Consider the following 23,182-nt stretch of genomic DNA (forward strand, 5'->3'; position numbering starts at 1 on the left):
GACCTCAGTGTCTGGTATCATATCCTGCCAGGTGATCTTCAGAATCTTCCTAAGACAATTTAAATGGAAGCGATTCAGTTTCCTAGCATGGCGCTGGTATACTGTCCAGGTTTCACAGGCATAGAACAATGAGGTCAGCACAACGGCTCTGTAGACCTTCAGTTTGGTAGTCAGTATAATACAATTTAATTCAGAGCCTCCCAAACACTGAGCTAGATCCAGAAAATGTGTGCGGCAGCCTCATTATCAATGTGTACATCCCTGGAAAGCACACTACCAAGGTAAGTGCATAATAAATGCTTTATCTATCTCTGAAAACCTGTTTCCATGCTCCATCTCCACTTCCTCATTTCCACTCACTTCTCCACCCCTTACAGCCTGGCTTAAAAGGCCACTACTCCACTGAAACTGTACTCCCCAATGACCTCAACAATGAACTTTTCTCAATCCTCATTCTCCTTGACCTCTCTGCAGATTTCACAGTTGCCTGATCCCATCTTCCTACACATTCTCTCCTCCTTGACTTCTTGCAACAACATTCTCTCCTAGTCCTTCTGTCTAACCTCTGTCTCCTCAGCTGGATCACTTATCTCCTGCACCTTAGCACAGGTGCTGGAACACCCCTAGTGACCTCTTCAGCTCCCACGTAGTCAAATCCTCTCTCCATGCAGACTCCCAAATCTTCATATTTGGCCCTAATCGCTCCTCACCTCCATTCACACGTCAAATTGCCTGCTGCACATCCAAGTATGTCCCTGAGGCATCTCAAACATAACATGTTCAAAATGTCCAAGTCTGTCCCTCCTCTAAACTGCCCCATTTCTTTTAAGGCCACAATTATTCTCCTATTCTGAGAGGTTTGCATCCTCAGTTATTCTTGATTTCCTCTTTTCCCCATAGTAAATCAGTTACCCAGTTCTATCAATTCTACCTCCCCATCTCTCCTCTCTTTTGCACTCATAACTACTACCCTGTTTCAGGGTAACCACTTCCCTAGATCAAGACCTAATCACCTCTTGCCGGTCACTGGTCTTCCCACTTCAAGACTTCCTTCTCCAACTCATCCTCCAAACGGATGCCAAAGTAATCCTCCCAAGGCAATAGGTCTGACCACACTAATTTGATACTCAAAAATCCCAAGTGGTTCCCTAGGATAAAATGCAAAATCCCCAACCTGAAACCCTCTACAATCTGACTCAGCAACCTAATGACTTCATTTATGTTACACCATGGAACAAGCCAACCAGACTTCTGTTTCCTCATCTGTAAAATGAGGGATTTGGACTAAATGGGCTGAGGTCTCTTTCAGCTCTAGATCTAAGATCCCATGAGCTTTACTACATAGATGTAATTATTTTTATCCTCACATGATAAGGCTCTTGCATGAGGGCTTCGCTATCTCCTTAAGGGTCAGTGCTTTCCTCCTCTTCAAATTAACTTGTATTTAGTTCTCTGTGTACATATTGCTTCCCACCACCCTCAGCCCCTATCACCCCAAGGATAAAATGTAAACTCCTTGGGGAGCACTTGGGAAGCACTATTTCATTTTTGGGTAAGGGAGGAGAGGGACAATACTGAGCACATAACGTTTGTGGAATTAAATTTATTACAGTAAAAAGAATAAACATCTAGGATTTTTTTTCATGTCATAACATTAAATCCATATTTTAAATTTAGGCATTTCTATATTTAAATTAGGAATGATTTTTAATGCATCCCTGAACACTTCTACAAACAACTTAGAAGGGTTTCTTCCCAGAAGGTGACAAAATTCAAGGGTATGCACAATTAGTAAATACATATTAAAAAAATAAAAAGAGACATTTTTTGCAAAATGTAATTTAATGTTAAGAAACAAAATGTATTAAACTCATTTTAAATGGCTAAAAATCCCAACATTAAACAAATAAAGAAAACTTGGCATAATTATTTACACAAGAGATAATTTAATACTAAGAGGTACAGGAAAACTATTGCTTTTAATAAGAACTCCCATTTAACAAAAAAAATTGTAAAAATAAAGTATACCATAATTACTCCAATGAGCTTTAAAGGCACAAGACAATGTAATTCTCTTAAAGATACATGAAGCTGACATACAAAATTACATATCTATCCCGAAAAAGGGGCTGAAATAAATTAATTATTCAAACAAAATACTGGGAATGCATTCTAAGGCTAGAATATAAATTTCACTTTTACCTACAGACCTGTTAAGAATCTTTAAATTATAATAGTTTCCCCTAGTCATTAAAACTCAGACTGCAATTTTCAAAAAATCATTTAGATGTTAACAGTAATCTGTGCAATTCCACAACTCAAGATCAGGACTGTGCTAAAAAAAAAAAAAAAAAGAAAAGAAAATCCACCTTGATTTCAAACAACTCTCTATTTACTTTTCCAAGTAAAACCCTCTTTTCAGAGGCCAGAAATACTTTATGGCTGGTTCCATTCTTCATCCACATTCTGTTTTACTGGTTTAGTGTTAACACATTTGCTTCCGATGTAAAACCTAAGAGAAAGACATCATTTAAATTCCCACCAAAATAGGAAGAATTTTAAATCAATTATGATGTTTTTTTAAAAACCTAAATATTCAAAATAGTATTTTATGATTTCATCATCACTCAAAGCCTCTGATGGCCCAGACACCAGGCATCTAGCCACCCTGCTACATGTACCCAAGTCAAGGACCAGAGTTTTAGCTATTCAAGAGAGCGAAAGCTGTCCTCATCATAAGCTCCAATCACTCTACCCCTCCCTGCTTTCTTAGCCCATGCCCCCTGCTCTGGCCTCACTTTTCTCTTTTCATAATTTTAACTCTAGAGTTAAAGCAGTTCAGTTCTACTCTATTTTCTACTCTAGAACTACATCACCTGGTACAATGAACTCATGCCATACTAACCCCCAACCTGGGTTACCGTCACCATCTCCCTTCTTTGTTCCTACTCTTGTTCTGAACAATGCAGGGAAAAGGCAACCATGCCAACTGGGTCCAGTACAAATATAGATTATCTAATCTCGTCTGAGTCCTCAATACTGTACAGCAATGTTATTAAGCCTCTCTGATTAACTGATGCATTCTATACAATGGCTATTTCAAACTTCTCTCTTCAAGCCAACAATACTGCATCCCTAACAGATATCCCTTCCTCCTTCACTCCCTAATGAGAGACAAAGGACCTCACATCACACTTTATGAAGAAAATAGAGGGTATCTGTCATGAGCTCCCTCTTCTCTCCAATTCTAAACCTAAAACTCCCTCAACATCATCCCCCATACTCTAATCACTGCCAAGGCCAATCCCTCTACTTGTGTCCTTGATCCCACCCTGTCCTATTTATTCCAGTAACATGTCCCTTTAAACATTCCTTCTCCCTTTTTTAATAAACTGATTCTTTCCCTTCTATTAGCATGCTCAGATACCCTCCATGCTTAAAAAAATCTTCTCTAGAAGATTTCCTTGCCGTTCCCTCAAGCTATAGTCCTACATCCCTTTCTCAGTAAAACTCCTAAAAAAGTCATTTATGCTAGTTGCCTCTACTTCCTTACCTTTCATTTTCTTCCAACCCCATATCATTCTACTAAAACTGCTCTTTCCAAGGTTATCAATTATCTATTTGCTAGATCCGATGGCCTCCTAATTTTTGACCTCTCTAGATAGCTTTTGACACTGCTGACTACCCCTTATTCCTTGATATTCTCTCCTCTCTGGGTTTTAAGACAATGTTCTCTCTTGTCTGACTACATCTTCTCAGTCCTTTGTTGGATCACTATCCATGTCTGACCCACTAGGAATAAGTATACTTGAGGGCTCTATCTTGGGTTTCCTCCCTCTATACATTTTCAGTAAACATCAATTTTTATGGGTTTTATTAATATCTCTATGTAAATGACTCCATAGTCTATGGATTTAAACCACATCCCTCTCCGGAACAGCAGTCACCATCACTAGCTGCCTACTAAACCACTCCAACTGGATGCTGGAATAAACATCTCAAACTCAACAGGTCTACTACAAAACTCATAATCTTTCCCCCTAAACCCATTCTGCCTCCTACATTCCCCGTTTGGGTCAAGAACACCATCATTCTTCCATTCACTCAAGTTTGCAACCTCAGAATTATCCTTTATTTTTTACCCTCTCTCACTTCAGGTGCCAAGTCCAGTTGATCTACCTCAACAATATCTCTCATATCCATACCCTTCTCTCCACCCACATAATCAAGCCCTCATGACTTTTTGCCTACATTTCTGCAATAGCTTTCTAATTGATCTCCATGCTTTCAGTCTCTTGCCCCTATAATCTATCTCCACAGGGCTACCAAATTGATTGATATACTTTTGTTCCAAACTTGAAAGAGATAAATAAAAGGAAAGGCTCACTCTTCCTTATCCTGAGTCACATAGGCTCTGATTTAGTAATATCTAAAAAGAAACCCACCATTAATGACATTTCAAAAGTAGGTTGCTAAATTTTAAATTCAAATTTTGAAATATCATGAAATAAAACAGCATTAACCTATTGCTTAAAATTCATATTTCATTAATTAGTATTACCTTGAATATCAGCCAAGGAGAGAGACAAGCATTATAGCACCCATAAACTGGGTAAATAATATCAAGGGAGTGAAAAGTGTCCACACAGGCCATAAGGCAATGTTGAAACTGAAAGAAAAGGAAAAAATGGGTCAGTTTCATTTTTTTTAGAATATCTGTACAAAGGAATTTTTATCCCAGTTTAAATTGTGTTTAAAAAACTTACTTTATATAGTGCTTGAAAATATCCAATAAATAGCTACCACCTTGGTTCAGGCCCTAATCACATCTCATTTAGATTACTGCCTTCTAATTAGCTTCCTGCCTCAAGTCTCTCCCCATTTCAGTCTAGTCCAGTCCAGTCCAGTCAAAAAGCATTTATTAAGCACTTAGTATGCCAGGAACTGTGCTAAGTACTGGAAATGAAAAAAAAAAAAAGGCAAAAAATAAGTTGAATACATTTTTCTTTAGCATTAAGTCATCTTTTTTTCAAAACTTGTCTTTTTTTTAACTTAATGTCTTTCTGGGTGGGTGGGAGTAGAATATGTTGGGAAATAGTGGTAGTAAAAAAATTTAAGTAAAAAGAAAAATTAACTTTATGTAAAGAATTTTTAAATGTCTCAAATACAATTATTTCTATAATGTTTATATGAGATAGAATTATCAGCAGAGGAACAGGCCCGTTACATTACACATGAAATAATCTAATATCCTAAACTTTTGGGCTGCACAAGTAAATTCTACATATATCCTGCAATTAGTTTCCCTGGCAGCAAAGCTGTAAGAAACAAAAGGTATTATTCCACTGTTCCCTTCTGCTCTTTTTCCCATGTCCTGATGAGGTTCCAGTGAAAGAAAGGGAAAAGAAACGTATTGTGTAAAATGTTAAAGAAGTACTTAATTCAACCCTGAAGATCGGGGAGGGTGATTTTGTAGTAAATTGTCTTGACTCTAAAAGGAATCAGTTTTATACTCACTGTATGTTATCGCATACCCTGTCTTCTCTAACTACTGAAAGGGTTTCATTGACAACAATATTTACCTGAAGTGAGCTTCTATAAATGTCTTTCTTTACTTTTGAGGCTGTATTTAATTACGTGTCTAAAACCATAGCAACAGATCTCAATGTAGAAATATACTTTTCATTCGATCTAATGCTCCAAAAACTTGCAGAGGTCCGTCTGACTAGATGACAAACGAATTATGTTAAGCAAAAAGATGAATACTCTCAAAACTAACTGGTCCAAATATTCAGCAGTGGGGCAAATAAGTGTAGTTCTAACACTTTGTGTTCCCTCATAACCTTGCCAGAAAATGGTATTTCTGTAGAGATGAAGCAGATGACTTCCTCAGGTAAAAGCATAAAGGTTTTGCACTCTGGAAATGTAAACAGATTGATTCCCACCCCACCCCACCCCGGCAGAGTTAAATTAGATCATTTTACCTAGCTATTTATATTTAGTTGTAGTCAAGTGTAACTCTCAGTGTCATTTTGTTGGTAACACAGTAATAAAAATTAATACTCATTAATTCCTAGTCTCTTCCTTCAAGAAACTTTACTTTAAGTATCACCTTGCAAAACAGTCACAAGTGGCAGTGGAAAAAATGAGTCTTGGCATAAAGCAATAAGCCAAATCATCCCAAGAACATCATAACGAAACCAAAAGAAGGAAAATAAAGAGGTAAAATATACTTCGCCAACATTTCTACAACAAACTATTCTCATCATCAAAGACAGTGGACCCACATTTGAGCTCTAAACCATTAGTCCCTGATGTGTATATAAAGTGAAAATGGCACTAAAGAAAACGAAATGGAGAAAAGGGGATGGACCAGAGCGCAGGCACAGACAGAAATAAATTTGTTCTGGAAACAACACATTTTGAAAACATTAAGGATAAAGTTCCAAAGATATCTAAAAGACTGAAAAAAAAAATCAGATGGTATTATTACACAGAGAAAGTTGATTGATATCTTAGTGATCTCTACAGAATCTTTACGATTGTGCACATATTGAGGTTATCTAAGAACAATATGAAAAGGGAACAGGCAGGCTTCTCTACAGAAGATGACACCTTCAAAGTCACACAACTGACTGAAAGGTAGAGAACATACAAAATTCCTATGGTTTGGTTACAAAAATTATTTGATGAGTCAAAATACAATCTTAAAACTGTCTTCCAACAAGTTATCTCTCACGTATATGTTAAAATCATATCATATTTTTGATGGATGGAATCAGAGATAACTTTATTCAATGATCTTCTTAGTATAAAGCTAGGCATAAAACAGAGAGACATGCTAATCAAAGTTATTTATTGATCTCCAGAAAGTGTCTTGCACCTAGCCCCAGAGAGTAGCAGGATTCCCTAGAGATAGTGAGGTTTTCCAGATCCTACTTATATATAATATGATGATGGTATTAACCCTCATACCATAAGGGCTTCTTAATGAAATCCACGACCACTCAAAAGAGATTGGTCTAACAGTCTACACATGAAAAAAACAGATGAAGCCTACAGCTATCAAGACAGTACATCAAATCAGGCCTCAAGCTGAGCAGAAGAAAGGGGGATAGACTGTATGTGGGAAACTCTAATGCAGTCTCAATCTGCTTCCAAACCTAAAAATTCAATTTTTTCAACAACCACATGTTTATGATTATGCTACATGGACAGAAAACATTACTACAATTAAAGGATCATTCTTGCAGGTGGCCCAAAGGAAACAGAAATGATTGAAGAAAGTAAGAAGGCAACATACAATCAGGAATGACTCACATACAAGAAGTGGTGTAATGGGCTGGGACTATATCAAAAGAAAAGTACAGCCTAAGTACTGTGATGGTCCCCTGGTAAGGTAAAACACAACAAAACATCCTAGAGAAAGGTCCCCAGCATGTAGGGTGGGTCCTTTACTGAAAATGTATAGGACAAGACTTGATAATGTTTAGCGTGTATCTATACTCACAGGGGGTACCCACACATCAATGAGATCATGCATCCTCTAAAATAGTGAAGTATGAGAAGAAGATGGCAATTATTATCTCGGCAGAAGAAAAAAACACAGTTCCTTCTCAACAGAGAGGGGAGATGCTTGTAGACAGAGAACATTGTCAGACACAGTCTCTGTGCTCTTGGTTTTCCTCACTTTTTCTAAGGGTTAGCAGGAAGGCATAATGGAAAATGATTATGGCATAAAAAACAAAAGGCCCTAAAGAAACTTTAGGAAAAACAACTATATTGCCATGATTAGCACAAGTATTAATACTTATGGATATAGAGGAAGTACTGCAATATGTGAAAAGGAAATTTGTAGGTTTCCATGACAACTGATCAACATAACTCCACTTCCTCCACTACTAATCCACGTAAATTCTTCCATTGCCTGGCCCAGGTCTAAGATGAGCTTTGTCCCAGGTGTACTTCCTCCTTCCTGGGGTCTGCACCCCACCCCATATTGCCTCTCTCTGCCACCAGTGGCCAATCCTTCATCAGTACAGAAACCTTATGGAGTCCTGGAGTGGATTTCCCTGTTCATCTCGGCATCCATGCTTCACATAATCCCTACCAGACATGCGCCACCTGCAAATATTGCTAGTTCTGTCAGATTTCCAATTTTAACAATTGGTAACTATATCAAAACCAATGCAGTATAAGATGTCAAAGTCTCAGATACAAAAAAAAGAGAGCATAAAGACCTACTTTCAAATTGTATGTTGTATTTTGAAGTTTTTCCAGAAATGAGATATTATTAACTATGTTTTACATCAAAATTAACTTACCAAATTCCTGCTAAAATGAAAGTAGCAGTTGTAAGAGGTATCAGTACTGGATATCTGACATCATAGTCTCCAATTCCACAATACCATTCCAGATACAATATGCAGTAAAATGCAATAGCTAAGCTTGTGATCAAAAGGCTGATACCAACCAGAAGCCACCTGACAGAAAACAAGAACAAAAGTACAAAAGAACAGTCAACAAATGATTACAAAGTTCAAAAATTTCATCTATTAACATGAAATCAAAGCCACTGCCTACAAATTATCAATGAAAGAAGACAACAAATACTGGGGCTGCTGGAAAAAAATAAAGCAATCTGAAGACTAGCCTTGCCCTGGAGAACCTTGTAATCTTGTTGGGGAGCCAAAGCACAAACGCATGAAAGAACTAAATAGCAACATAAGATAACAACTCTTGGGCGCACCGGGCAGACAGGGAGGGCCATGTGCAGTGACCATGAAAAGGAGACTGAGTAGGATTAGCCCAGATAACCAGGAGAACCAGGGGACAGAAGTGTCAAAAGTAGCAAATGCTGCAGAAACCAACAAAGAATGAGGACACTGGGCATGGTTAGAGTGAAGTAAATAGAACTAAGGAAACATTATACAAAAAGACTAAAATAACATATGTGGAAAAGATCCAAAAACCAAAACATTTTGTTTAATGTTGTTTTGTTTAGACCACCCAGCTCCATAGAAGACCTGAAATATGTAAAAGTAAGGACTATGATCTTGTGATGTTAATATAGTCAGACACAATGTACTGGTTAGTTTTTTCTAAATTATTTTTAACTCTATTTTTAAAAATCTTTGTTAAAAGGGAGGAAACTAAGGCCCAGAGAGATGAAGCAACTTTCCTAAGGTGATGCCACCTTATCGTCCAACTCCAAACCTCTTTCTCCCACCTCCCACTCTGCCTCTCAGAAGCTCGTTCTTCGCCCCACTCCCCTACATTCCAGTTCTGAAGCTTTTCTGGACAGGCCTTTCTCACACCTCCCTCCTTTCTCTAAGCCCAAGAGCATCCAGTGCCCACAGATGAGCTCTGAGAACAGGAAATAAGTCAAGGCCATATTATTCTTTCTTCTATATTCATGTCATTTGGGTTTTAGTCCCACCTCTGACACATACACACCAGCTATATGACCTCGAGAAAAGTGACCCTTAACCTCTCAGTGCTCTGGATGACTAAGAACATAAATGGCAAAGGTGCTGACCTGCAGTGGTACAGGCAGTTTCTTCACCCTTCTTATCTATGAAATCACATGTCTGCCCCCAGGTATAATGTTATAGTACGTATGTAATAGATATACCTTACTTTTTAGAATGTATTGTTGCAGAAAAATGAGCTGCAATGTGAATTTAATAAAGTACACTTTTCTCTTATATTGATAATTAGAGATGATTCTACTGGGGAAATATCATGCAAATTGTGCACTGAAAACTTACGGTAAAAAAGATTCACATGGTAGTTGTCTCCAAAGTATGCTTCATAATAAGAGCTGAAAAGTAGTGGTTTTGAAATAATGGGTTTACTTAAAGCTATCTAGATTATATAGGAATCTTTCCAGTGGGATCTTGAAAAGGAACTCAAGCTGTTTCATTGGCTGACAAAAGCAAAACATTAAAAACAAAGCAACAGACTCACTAAAATGTTTACTTACAAAACTGAATTTCCTTACCCACTTGTTTGTATGTTTTCTTTCACAGTTTTAAAAAATTCAACATAATATGTCACAACAATGGATGCCAAAATCCAAAAGGCAGAATGGATATTAAGTCTTGGAAGGGGTTTTTCTTTTTTCTCAACAGTTGTAGGTTCTTCTGCAAAGAAGAAGAGATTTTGTCTGATTACTCTATAAAATGAAATAATGTATCAACTATTTTAAACAAAATACAGTAATATCACTTCTAAAAAACCTAGATTGTCTCTGAAGTAGATGAAGGTAAATATTAGAAAAATAAGACTATCATTGATCTCATCTCCAGACTCTTAACATGTAAACATTTGTGAGGAAAAAAAACCCAGGAGAAAAGGAATATTATTCTAAAAATACTGGACTCATTTCATCTAAATAAATATTTTTGAGGCTAATATCGGTCATACTTGGATATCTTCAGAAAAAATGAGAAGTCTTACAGTGCTGGGATTATTCTGTCATCTGGAAAATGATACTGATTCAGTTTATCATCAATGAGCAGCCTGAATCCTTATTAAAGATTAAGAAAAATAAAGGAAAAAATGTTGGCAAAATAAGAACATAAATGCTGATCACCCCAAAAACCCTTTCATAACTTCCTGTTACTTGCTTTTTGAAATGCATTTTTTAAAAGGTAATTTCTGGGTTAGTGGAAAGAATACTGGACTAGACTGAAGGAGACCGTGGTTCTGGTCTTGGCCCTCACAACGATTCTTACAAGTCACAAATTCTGTAGGATCTGTTTACAAAGTGAGGGACTGAACAGATCTTCTCTAAGTACTTATCAGCTAAAGTCTACCACTGTACTATTCTGAATACTGTTAATGCGTGTTACAGTGTCCCTGACCTTGTCTTTTTGAGCTGCCATATTTCCCAGGAATACTTTGTTTTAAAAATCATTCAGATATGCTACAGCCTCATGAAAATAGGGGAGAATCCTTTTATCTAATAGCTTTTGATGAAAAAGATTCCTATATGTTGATATAAAAATCTCCAAGCATAACTACAGTAGCTATTACATTGAAAAAAATAGAATTTATCTACTCTTTCTACCAAAATAAAAATTTTCAGTTTGTTCAATCATAGGCTTATTTTTAAAATGTCAGATGTTATTTGATGTCTGTAGCAAATAAGGACCTTAAAGGGCAAAACACTGGTTTCTAATCCCAGCTCAATCGCTAACTTACCTTGTGCCCTTACGCAAGTAATTTCACCTTTCTGGGCTTCAGTTTCATCAGTCAAGCAAAGGGTGGGGGAGGATTGAATGAATCTTCTGGCTCTAACATTCTATGATTCTTTAGCTATATGAGCAGATGTTAAAAAATTAATTTTCCCCATAATCTATTACAGGCAGCTCTAAAAATTAAAGCAGTAGAGCTCCTCAATGAATGAGGAAATATCCATGTGGCTCAATGAACAAGTGACCAAATTAAAAAGCATTTGTATAAATTTTGTAAAAAATCTTTATAGCCCTTTTATTTCATTTGGTCCTGTGAGACAGATGCTATTATTAATTAAGGAAACTCAGGCAAATAGAGATTAAGTGATTTGCCTGGGTTCACACAGCTAGCAAATGGAGTCTGAGGCCAAATTTTAACTTGGGTCTTCCCGACTCAGGCAGCTGGGTGGCACCGTGGATACAGTACTGGGCCTGGACTAAGGAATAAACATATCCAGCCTCAGATACTTACGAGCTGTGTGACCCTGGGCAAGTCACTTGACCCGTTTGCCTCAGTTTCTTCTTCTGTTAAATGAACTGGAAAAGGAAATGGCAAATCATTCCAGTGTCTTTACAAGAAAATGCCAAAAGGGATCATGGAGACTCAGATACGACTGAAAACTGACCCACAACAACATTCCTGACTCGAGGTCAAGCGCTCTATACCATATACCACCAAGCTGCCAAAGGCTCATTTATGGGAGAGTCAACGGCTCAGTTTTCAGCGGCAGCGCTCAGACCTTGGAAATCTGCAAATGCTATAAAATCGGGGCTCGATTCATTGTTTTGTTGATTGTTGAGACGTGCGTAAGTAATGGAGAAAATGTTAACAGTGCAAACTAAATTAAATTAAATTAAACCTACGGCCTGTCGCTAAACAGGAGTTCAACATTCACCAGCACGTCCCCGTTTGGTCTATAAAAACGAGGCAGGTGTATCACAAGCTATGCCTGAATCCCCGACATTCAGAGGATCATGGTGCGCTCCTTGGGCCTGTGTGCTTCCCACAAACAGCGCTTTCTGGTTGAACACTCGAACACCCTGAGTCCAGGCAGGGCCTTTAGCCGGAATACAGTACCCATTTGTTTTACATATGAGAAAGCTAACATACAAAGGAGGGCCTAGCCCCAAACCACTGGGTGAGAGAACAGCGGAGCCCGGCCTAGAGAGCGGCCCTAACCACTAACTCTCGGCCTGACGCTCGGCCCGGCTGCTTGCCACAGGGACAAGCCCGGGCCTCTAAACGAAGGCCATTGCCAGGCGGGCTCCCGGACAGGGCTCCCAGCTAGGTGCGGAGCGCACACGGCCTCCTGAAGAGCAAAGCGCCCGCCCGCGGCTCCCAAGGCCGGCTCAGTGTGCACACTCCTTTTCTCCAGGCAGCCCCGGGGAGTGGGCGCTGAGGCTTCTAGGACCCCGTCTTACACATGAGGAATAGACAGGCCCGTAAATGACGCACGAGGCCGAAGCCTGACTCCACATTCTCAGCCCAGGGTGTCTGCACGGAATCACAAAGTACTACCTTGGAAGCGGGCTGAAGGACCCCGGCGCCCAGCCCCTTCACTGACTGGCTCAGCCACGGTTGAAGCCCCAGCTGAAGCGTTCGTCCTACAGGGAGCCTTTCCCCATAGCCTTTCCTCCGCCCATCACCCCCAATGGATCCCACATAGGGTTCACTGTGCACAGGTCTTCACAGGGCCCTCCCCCATCAGGGCGCAGCTTCCTGAGGGTAGAAACTGTCTCTGCCCTTTCTTTGTATCCCCAAAGTTTGGCACGGTGCCCGGCACACAGTAGGCGCTTAATACTTGTCTTTGGAGCCCAGGGGAGGGGAACCAGACCACTCCCACGGGATGCCTCCAGGAAAGTCTAGGAGGGCACAAGAGCACGAGGAATCTAGGTATCAGGAAGTTTGAAAGTCAGGCGCTTTAATTTCAACATCTTAATTTTAAACAGCCTCCTGACCCTGCCGGGACCTTTTCTGACTTCATCACACTTACTCCTTGAGGCTGGTATAAAAATAGGAGCAAATGGGGCTGAGAGGTCATCCACCAGGATTCAAACTCAGATGCACAAGTTCATGGCTATTCCCGCCCGCCCCTCACAGCTTTTTCTAAATTAACAAGGCCTAGAAGTGCTGCGGGGCACTTGACTTTTCCCATCACCACAACACAAAATCTTGAGAGCCCGGTGGGGGGGGGGGGGGAGGAGGAGCTCATTTTCCCAGCATCCTCTGGGACACAACTTGGCCTCAGTTTCCCCGCCTGTCGGCCTGGATATCTGCTTCCCGCTCTAACACTCGCACGTCTCTAATATAGGGGAGAAGCCGGCTTCTCTTCCACGAAGGGATCTCCTAACGCTGCCCCTGGCCCCAAACGGACCCACGCTACCGGGAGACGAGGAGAAAGAGGGGGGTATTGGAAGGGAAAAGGGGCGGCCCCGCGGGGGCGGGCGAGAGCACAGAGGAGGCGCGCGCACCCGCGAGGATGGACCGAGGAAGGAGGAGGAGACGGGCGCGCACCCGCGTGAGAGGGCGGGGGAAGGGCGCGTGAGGGGCTCGCGCCCTAAAGGGGCGGAGCCTGCGTCAGAATACAGGAATGGGTCACTTCCTCCCCGCCTCCAGCCCCGGGCTGTCAGGTACCGCTCTGATGAGCGGACGCTAGCGGACGCCTTACCAGCCTCTGCTCCGTGGCCTTGAAGCGCCGAGGCCCCCAGCAGGCCTTCCTCCTGGAAGCGCCGCCTCAGCTGATGGAGTTCGCCCGCGTCTATTGCCGTCGCCATCTTGGCTACGCTACGGAAGTGACGTTGTCGAGAGAGGTCGCGGGTTCCGCCCGCTTTCTCCTGGACTTTAGGAATTCCAGATTCCCGGGAAGCCGGAAAAGTAGCTGGTCTGTGGGACGGTAATCGACGTACGGGGCGGTATTGTGCCAAAACACATTAGTTTAGGAAGACCTGAGTTCAAAGTCTGCCTCTAACGTAAACTGGCTGCTAGGCGATGGGCAACCGGACGACATGGATATTTCAAGGCGTAAATTGTTTGTAATCCTACTGTTTAAGATGTATATACTAATGATGTTGAAGATTTTATTTAATTCCCTCTACTCCCCAGTATAGGCAGTAATTTGATCTTTTGTCTCGTTTTGTTTTTTCCCGGTGCAAATTCACTTCCCAGGCCTGGCAAATAGATTCAAGTAACATGTGTGACATTATACAGTTCTATCAAACCTATTTAAAAGGATACTGGAACCATTCACATTGCAAACAAGGGTTGGAGGCTCCTGCCTCCTGGTGCCATCTTAACTCTCCTGTTCTTCACACCGTAAATGTATGCCCCTGTGGATTCCTAAGCCAGACACCTTTTTGCCACCTCCACTGATGGCGTTCTCGCATCTGAAAGACAGAAGATCCACTGGATAACATTTTATTTTTTTCTCAAAAGCTTAGCTCCCAAATCCCCACAACAATAGTAAAGAGATGATTTTGAAGATCAGATTAGGAGGTAGAAGTAGAAAAAGCCTTAAAGAAAATATAGCCTTCACTCATGTTAAAAATAAAAGCAACACTAAAAAAGCATAGGAATAAGTAAACTCTATCTACTTATGTACTATCAATACACAATCATGAGCTAACATTATTTGTCATAGAGAAATATTAGAAACCTTTCCAGTAAGATCGGGGGCAAAGTAAAGATGTCTATTGTTGGCAGGAAAAGAAAAAAAAAGAGGAAATGAAAGTAGACAAAAAAGAAGCAAGATTATTTTTATATGCAGGCTATTTGATGGCTTACTGAAAGCATTCCTTTCTGTTATGGGTCGCTGCTAGATTACCATGACTGTCCCTTAAAACACTGAAATTTTTGAGGCTGAAAGTCCTAAAGATTGAGTGAAAAAAATAAATGAAAATAATACCTTTGTTAAAGTAACAAGCTCTAAAACAAAAATCATCAGCCTTTTTACATATTGCTAACAAAACCCAGAAGGAGGTAGAAGACTATATACCATTCAAAATAACTACAAAATAAATAAAATATCTTGAGATTTCACCTAACAAGACACATTCAGGGCTTACAGGAATACAACTACAAAGTACTATAGAAATAAAAGAAGACAAAATCTTAAAAATGCTCATTATGTAGAGTTGGTTTGTGCCACTGTAAGAGTGCTATACTAACCAAACCTTCAAGGGGTTACTTTGTAGCACGAAACAAAATAAATCCAAATAAAGAGTCTCAAAAGAAATGATGAAAAAAGAAAGTACAAATGTAGAGGAGCTAAGATTACCAGCTTCCAAATTGTATTTTTTAAAAAGTAAGCAAGTTTCAGAAGCAGTTAAACACAGTAGCCTACTTTTAAGTGAATCTAAAAATGTACACTAGTGATAAAGAATCCCTATTTCATTAGAACTGCTAGGAAAACTGAAAAGCAGTTTAAAAGAATCCTTATGTTTAGGCCATCATCTTTTACAATATACCACAGTAAATTCCAAATACATGGGTAACTGAAATATAATAGATTGTATTAAAAAAATTCAAAGAAAATAAAAGTGAATACCATTCATGTCTATGACTAATATTTTTTAAATTTTGTTTTTTTCAATTAAAAAGCATTTTTCTCTCCTCTCCCCCCTCAACTGAACAAAAAGAAAAAGAAATTCTCCTAGAAAATATACATGATCACACAAAACACATTCCCAAATTGGTCATGTCCAAAAAAGTATTATTTTGCATTTTGAGTATATCACCTCTTTCTCTCTGGAGGTGGCTATCATGCTTCATCTTTGTTACTCTGACATAATTTTTTTTAATTGCACTCTTCCATGTTCTCAAGTCTTTCTAGTTTGCTTTTGTTTATAAGGAGAATTCTTTTTTTTGTTTGTTTATTTTTTTATTTTTTTAATTTAATTTATTTAATATATTTAGTTTTCAGCATTGATTTTCACAAGAGTTTGAATTATGAATTTTCTCCCCGTTTCTACCCCCCCCCCCAAGATTCTGGTTGCCCCGTTCCCCAGTCAGCCCTCCCTTCTGTCACTCCTCTCCCCTCCCATCCCCTTTTCCCTTTCTTTCTTGTAGGGCAAGATAAATTTCTACACCCCATTGCCTGTGAATCTTATTTTCTAGTTGCATGCAAAAACTTTTTTTTTGTCTTTGGACATCTGTTTTTAAACCTTTGAATTCCAGATTCTCTCCCGGGCTTCCCTTCCCACCCACTCTCCCTAAGAAGTCAAGCAATTCAACCTAGGCCACATGCGTATCATTATGTAAAACCCTTCCACAATACTCATGTGAAAGACTAACTATATTTTGCTCCTTCCTAACCTATCCCCCTTTATCCAATTTTCTTATAAGGAGAATTCTCAAAGAAGAGATAGAGGTAATTATAAAAGATAAAACAGACAATTTTAATTACATAAAGTGTTAAACTTTTGCAAAAACAAAATCAATGCAAAGAAAATAAAATTAGGGGGAAATCTTCATATCTATTATCTCTGATAAAAGATCTTATATCCAAGATATATAGATATAGCTATAGATATTGATACATATATAAGAACAAGAGCCATTCCACAATAATTAAGTCAATTCAATGTTTTTTGAATGAAGAAATCCAAACTATCAAACGTTTTAGAATTATGCTCCAAATCATTAACAATAAAAGGAAAATTTATCAATCAACAAACATTTTTTAAACATGGACTATGTACCAGATTATGCTAAGCCCATAGGGTACAAAGACATAAGTGAAACTATCCCTACCCTCAAGGAACTTACATTCTATTGGCTGAGACAACATGTAAGTATATACAAAATAAAATAAATTCAAAGTAATTGGGGAGAGGCACTAGTTGTTGGAGGTAGCATTCGAGCTGAGTTTTGAAGAAAACTAGGGAATCTAAAAGGTAAACGTGGGGAGGGAGTGCATTCCAGGGACTGTTGGGGTGCGGGGGGGGGGGGGGGGGGGCGGGGACAACCTGTGCAATAGCATGGAGATGGAATGTTGTATGTTGTATTGGAATAAGAGTAAGAAGGCTAGTTTGCCAGGCCAAAGTAATATATAATAAGACTGGAAAGTAACTTTGGAACTAGATTGTGAAGGGCTTTAAATGCCCCCAGAGGAATCTACATTTGATCCTAAGGGAGCGGCTGAAGTTTACTGAGCAGAGAAGAAACATAGTAAGACCTGTACTTTAGGAATGTCCTTTTGGCAGCTTTGTGGAGTGGACAGACTGAAAACATGGAGAAAAATTAAAGGATTACTGCAGTAGTTGAGATGAAAAGTGATAAGGGCCTGAAGCAGGGTGATGGCTGTGTGAGTGGAGAGGGACATCTCAGGTTTCACTATCAGATCAGCAAAGATGATAAAAGATAAAAATGGTAAATGCTATAGGGGTTGTGAAAAGAAAACACAATTACTAATGAATTATTGGTGAAGTTATTAATTGGTCCAATCATTCTGGAGAGCAATTCAGAATTATCAGAGAAAACTCTATATTTACATATCTCCTCCCTTTTTCAGCCAAATGCCTCAAAAAAGCTATCTATTCTTGGTGCTTACACTTCTTTTTCTCCTCAACCCTTTTCAATCTAATTTCAGATCTCATCACTTAACTCTAACCGTTCTCTCCAGAGTTACTAATTATCCTTTAATTTCCAAATCTGTTGGCCTGGGCTCTGTATATACCTGTAGGAATAGTATGGCACAGACTTTTCAGGGCTTGTTTTATACACATTATTGTACTATAGTAAATACTCATTTCTAAAAGCAGATTAAATCTGGCTGGCTAATTGATATCAGTTGATAATGAGAGAAAGAAGCACACCACTGAGGACTTTTTAGCTGTAGCATTAGAAAGTCACTCCTGACCCCTCAGAGTTACCTCTAGAACATTGAGGGGAGATTTGGTAGCCACCCTCTGGGAATGCAGTTTACCAGTGCTAACAGGAGCTAATAGGAGTTTGGGATGGTAGCCCCAAGAACATTCCCTTTGGGTAAAATGAGGGAGTTGGCCTAGATGATTTCTAATGTCTCTTCCAGCTCTAAATCCTTCACCTCACGTATAGCACCTCAAATGTACACCATGCTTTAAAATAGCCAAAGCACTTTCCTCATCATGACCCTGTGAGGAAGATAGTGCAGCTGTTGCCATCCTCATTCTACAGAAGAGGAAACAGTCACAGGTAGATGAGGCAACTTCTGCCATTTCATACAAGCATCATACAAGAATCATAGAAGCAGGAAGGGTGAACCTGGGCTGACTTTTTGGTAGTCTTGTGGTACCATTTCAACTTTCTGTTTAATTTCCTTTAATGAAAAATTTATCAACAGCTATGTTTTTGGCATTTCCATAATAAATATGAGATTAACCCTTCAAAAAATTTTAAAGTAGGAATTGCAATTCGAAGCAAGGCATTTATTACAGTTATTTTCCCTAGACTTTCCACCAATATACTCTTGAACAAAGGACTTAACAGTTGGGGAGATCATATCACTTTTCCCAACAATACCTCTCTTTTCATTTTTCTTAGTTTCCCAAAGATGCCCTGTTCACCTTTCCAAAACCTACTCTACCTCTCTTCCCATCCCACCCCTCATGCAATTCAATTACAAGCAAGAGTCTATGGCTTATATGGAGTACATTCCTGCTATCAAATGCACTATTATATGTATTGTCTCCTTCCTAAAGGGTCAATTCAGGGTTGGCCCGTAACTCAATATGCCCCTGAGAATTCAACCTTGACTTCAAGAGTTTGTGTATGTGTAATGTGCAGATCGGATCGGGTTTTACCCTTTAATGGTTTCGGGGGATTTGCATTTTGCCCCAAAAGAGCTTTCAGCTTCTTTTCCCAATGTTTTCAATGTAGCCCGCATTGATGATACTTAGGGAACGCTGGAGACATATTAAATTGCCTCTCCTCCATTTCTGTATATCTAGGGTCTTTTGGCAACCTACCAAGCAGGACACTCATGAGCCCAACCTGAAATTCTACTAACATGTAGCCTTAGAGCACCAATAATATTCTTTGTAATTTTCTGTGCTTTGTAAAAATATTATAAAATTTGGCATGTCCATTTAGCATAATATCCTATGTTGCTTTGTATTCTTTTCTAAACAATACTGTGTATTATCACTGTTAGTCTTCTATCCCAAACAAGATTTTTGAACTAGTTGTATCTTATACATCCCTTATGTATTGCCTTAATAGTATCTGCCAGAGCTCTGGTCCAGAGAGGGAATATGCCTCTCTCATGAATTTACCATCGTCTCTTTGTCCTCATTATTTGAGAGGCAGTGGGTTATAATGAAAAAAAGCACTTGTTTGTTCATAGGGTTATATAGATTTAGGGCTATAAGGAATCTTAGAGATCATCTAGTCTAACCCCCCCTCTTTTTACAAGGGAGGAAACTGAAGCCCAGAGAGGTTACATTACTTACTCAAGGTCAGCTAGTTAAGTGGCCACACTCAAATTTGAAGCCAGAAACTGTGATTATGAATCCAACACACCTAGCAATGCCACTATTAGGCCTGTGGCGCAAAAATATAAAAAAAAAATAAAAAGGAAAAAGATCTATATGTACAGAAATATTTATAGCAGTTCTTTTTGTGGTGGAAAAGAATTGGAAATTGAACCATTCCATCAATTGTGGAATGGCTCAACAAGTTGTGATATATGACTGTGATGGAGTACTATAGTGCCATACAAAAAGCAGGATGCTTTCAGAAAAACCTGAGAAGACTTATATGAACTAATGTAAAGTGAAGTGAACAGAACTAGGACATCACTGTACACAGTAACATTATACAACAATCAACTGTGAGTGACTTAGCTTTTCTATTAATACAATGACCCAAGACAATTCCAAAGACTTATGATGAAAAATGCTATCCACCTCCAGAGAAAGAACTGATGGACTCTGAATGCAGATCGAAGCATACTTTTTTTACTTTCTTTATTTTTCTTGTTTTGTTGGAGTTTTTTTGTCTATGTTTTCTTTCACAACATGCCTAATATGGAAATATGCTTTGCATGATTGCATATTCATAACCTATATCAATCAAATTGCTTACCTTCTCAAGGAGGGGTAAGGGAAGGAAGGGACAGAGGATTTGAAACTCAAATTTAAAAAAAAAAAACAAATATTAAAAATTGTTTTTACATGTAATTGGAAGCATTTTAATTTTTTTTAAAGATTGGTAGTTATCAGGGATATTGTCATAGAATTGAGAATCATCAGCATATAGATGGTAATGACTGATAATGGGGAACATATTGCATAAAGGCTCGTGTGCAACACTACTAGAAAAAGCAACCCCTCAAATTTACTCTTAAAATCCTGAAGGAAGTAGTAGTTAGCTATTCTGGGGATACAATCTGCCAATGGAGCCTTGTGGGGGAGTGACATTTTTTTTTAACATGAGAGATCCAACTTTTCTAAAGCCATCAGTAAGAGTACAGTATATCTGCATAATAGTATAGTAATCTGCATAATCATGATATACTATATTTTGCTATTTTTTCCTTTAAAGCTCCTAAAATATCCACTGAGCTTACCCTACATGGTGTATGGGAATTTCCTCCTTATCCCACTGAAATGACTCCCCATATAGCGAAAACAACTCAGTAGTCACAGGGTACCAAGGTACTATAACACTTCTAGCTGCTTTTTATCCCCTTCTCTACCCACTTTGCTGGGAATAAGAAGCAAGATAATCAAACTTGTTAAATCAATTTCCATGTTTCCCATACAATTCTAGATCAGCAAGGGTCTAGTGCAGGGCTTAAAAGTGAGTCCATTCTGCCATATAAAGTGCACTGGCTTTTTGATAGCCATTCCCATGGCTTATTTGCTTAAGGTTTGTGTCTGTATAACTCAGATTGTCAGAAATCTAACCTCCATATAATCCCTTTCAGTTCAAGAGATAATTGATAATAGCTAACCCATTATATTGTAGGCATTCAGGGAGCTGCAGATGAGCTGTGACCCAGTCCCTACGTGCATGAACTTTACATCCAAGCAGGACCAATATGGCACATGCACAAATTAAACAGAATACAAATATATATTTCTTATTGAGTTAATTTAACTGGACTACTGTTTTATTTAATTATTGTTAGCACTCTAATTCAAATTTAAAGCCAAACCCTAGAAGGAGTGGCATTGGAAACGTCAATTTAATTCTTGGGAGATTTCTTCCTCACCAAATTTGCAACATCCACAATGGAGAAACTCAATACATTGAGTAACATGAGGTCTTTCCAGAAGCTGATGATGATTGGAGCTGGCTTGGGTCAATGGGACAGTACTACAGGAAAGTTCCCCTTTCAGCAGCTTATACAATACCTGCTCTGTGGGTAAACAAAGAACTGACCTTTACATCAGTGTCAGACCTTCATCTTTAATGAACATATGTATTTTCTAGGTAATTACAATTAAAATGACAAAAAGGACCTTTTAATAGCTTTGTTATCAAGGAATAAATTAAGGTTTCCCTGGATTTCTTAGTTAACCAAGTGAAAAAAGAAGTTGAACTACTGTTTTCACTCTGAGTAAGAGAAACAAAGAAACCTCTATTTCCCTGAGGCACAATTGTTTTTCTTAGAACCCTTCTACCCACTAGTTTCAAAACAAAGCAAAATAAAATAGCCTTGTATGAAGCCTGACAAAAATGACTGTAATCACAACGTCAGTCATCCAAAGCAATCATCCCTCCTAGTGAGTGGGGAACTTGTTGGTTTTCTTAAGACATTAAAAGGATGGGAATGGGATATTTGACATGAGGCTGATACTTAAGAAACACAGAATCCATCAAATATTTGCAGTAAGTGACATAATCAAGAAATTCAGTGCCTATTATAATTTATTTGAACATAGGCTTACATACCTTAAAATTCTTATTGACAAATGGCCAATATTTTCCATGAATTTTGGAAACTGATAGCAATCTCTCAGCAAGTTCACAAAGTTATGACACTTTTTGAATCAATCTTTTATTTGTAGAGGTGGGAGTTCCCATCGCACCTAGGCTAGTTGAAATAATCACAACATGTAATAGTCAAAAACCAGAAGTATTGAGATACTGATATGCTAAGTAAGTCCCTGCCCTGTTTTCCCTTTACAAAGTGAGAAAAAGGTTTTCTGATCGAATCAGACAAGGAACAAGGGAGTTAGGGGACAAAAGACTGGCCATTTCTCTGGTGGTCTTAAAGAAGCTCAGCCTGCCAGCTTAGGCAGTTAAAACATTTGATGCAGAAATCAACTTTGTAGAGTGTGAACCCAGAGCCCTGACAAGAGGCACCAACAAAGGGAGGAAATTCTCTCTCCTCCCTCGTGCCATTTACAGTGGAGCTATCAGCCCAGGAGGAGACACTGCTTCCAACAGGAAGCATGCAGACATTCTGAGCCAAGAAGTCAAGGTTCAAGGCAAGAAGCAGCTTCAAGGAGCAGGAACGGGAGCCAGTTATAGATCAAGGAGCAGGAACGGGAGCCAGTTATAGATTCAAGGTAGAATTCACCTAAGAATTTCATGGCCCCAGCAGTACCTGAAGCCTGAATTGCTTTGGCTAGACCAGATGATCTCAATGGTCTCTTAGGATTCCCACCTAATAGGGACTTGGAGGTCATCTCCACCACACTCTTTTTTATTGGCAAATAAATTGAGACCTAGAGAGGTTAAGTCACTTGCCCAAAGCAATACAGGTAGCAGGTTAACAGATACAGAAATCAAACCCAGGTTTTCTAACTTCAGATCCAAGGCTCTTGACACAGCACCAGTTAGTTACCTTACCAGCTCTAAAACCCTATTCAATTCTCCCTGAACATATTGTGTAACAAAGTCTACTAGATTTCAGCTCAAATAAGTTATAAGGCTTTAATAAATAGAAAGCAGAATTAATGGTTTGAGATATGTATCATTATCCTTAAAAGTCATTCCAAAGTTGAGCTTCTTT

At 39.0% G+C, this 23,182-nt stretch overlaps 1 protein-coding gene across 1 annotated transcript; it reads right to left on the minus strand.

The window, feature by feature from the left end:
* Positions 1-1,588: 1,588 nt before the first annotated feature.
* TMEM128 (transmembrane protein 128) lies at positions 1,589-14,048 on the minus strand. The gene is made up of 5 exons (XM_036763706.1): positions 13,910-14,048; positions 10,004-10,145; positions 8,325-8,483; positions 4,562-4,669; positions 1,589-2,512 (listed from the first exon to the last, which is right to left on the minus strand). Exons 1-4 carry the CDS (start codon positions 14,013-14,015, stop codon positions 4,570-4,572), a joined length of 507 nt encoding a protein of 168 aa, XP_036619601.1. The 5' UTR covers positions 14,016-14,048; the 3' UTR covers positions 1,589-2,512; positions 4,562-4,569.
* Between the last annotated feature and the right edge of the window lie 9,134 nt (positions 14,049-23,182).

The sequence above is a fragment of the Trichosurus vulpecula genome, chromosome 6 (assembly GCF_011100635.1).
Source record: "Trichosurus vulpecula isolate mTriVul1 chromosome 6, mTriVul1.pri, whole genome shotgun sequence".
NCBI classification, from domain to species: Eukaryota; Metazoa; Chordata; class Mammalia; order Diprotodontia; family Phalangeridae; genus Trichosurus; species Trichosurus vulpecula.

Coding starts and splice junctions, on each gene's coding strand:
- TMEM128 (XM_036763706.1), bottom strand. CDS start 14,015: ATGGCGACGGCAATAGACGCGGGCGAACTCCATCAGCTGAGGCGGCGC. Junction 8,484..10,003: donor GAAAACATACAAACAAGTGG/GTAAGGAAATTC, acceptor GTTTTCTGTCAG/GTGGCTTCTGGTTGGTATCA. Junction 4,670..8,324: donor TTCATTTTAGCAGGAATTTG/GTAAGTTAATTT, acceptor CTTTTCTTTCAG/TTTCAACATTGCCTTATGGC.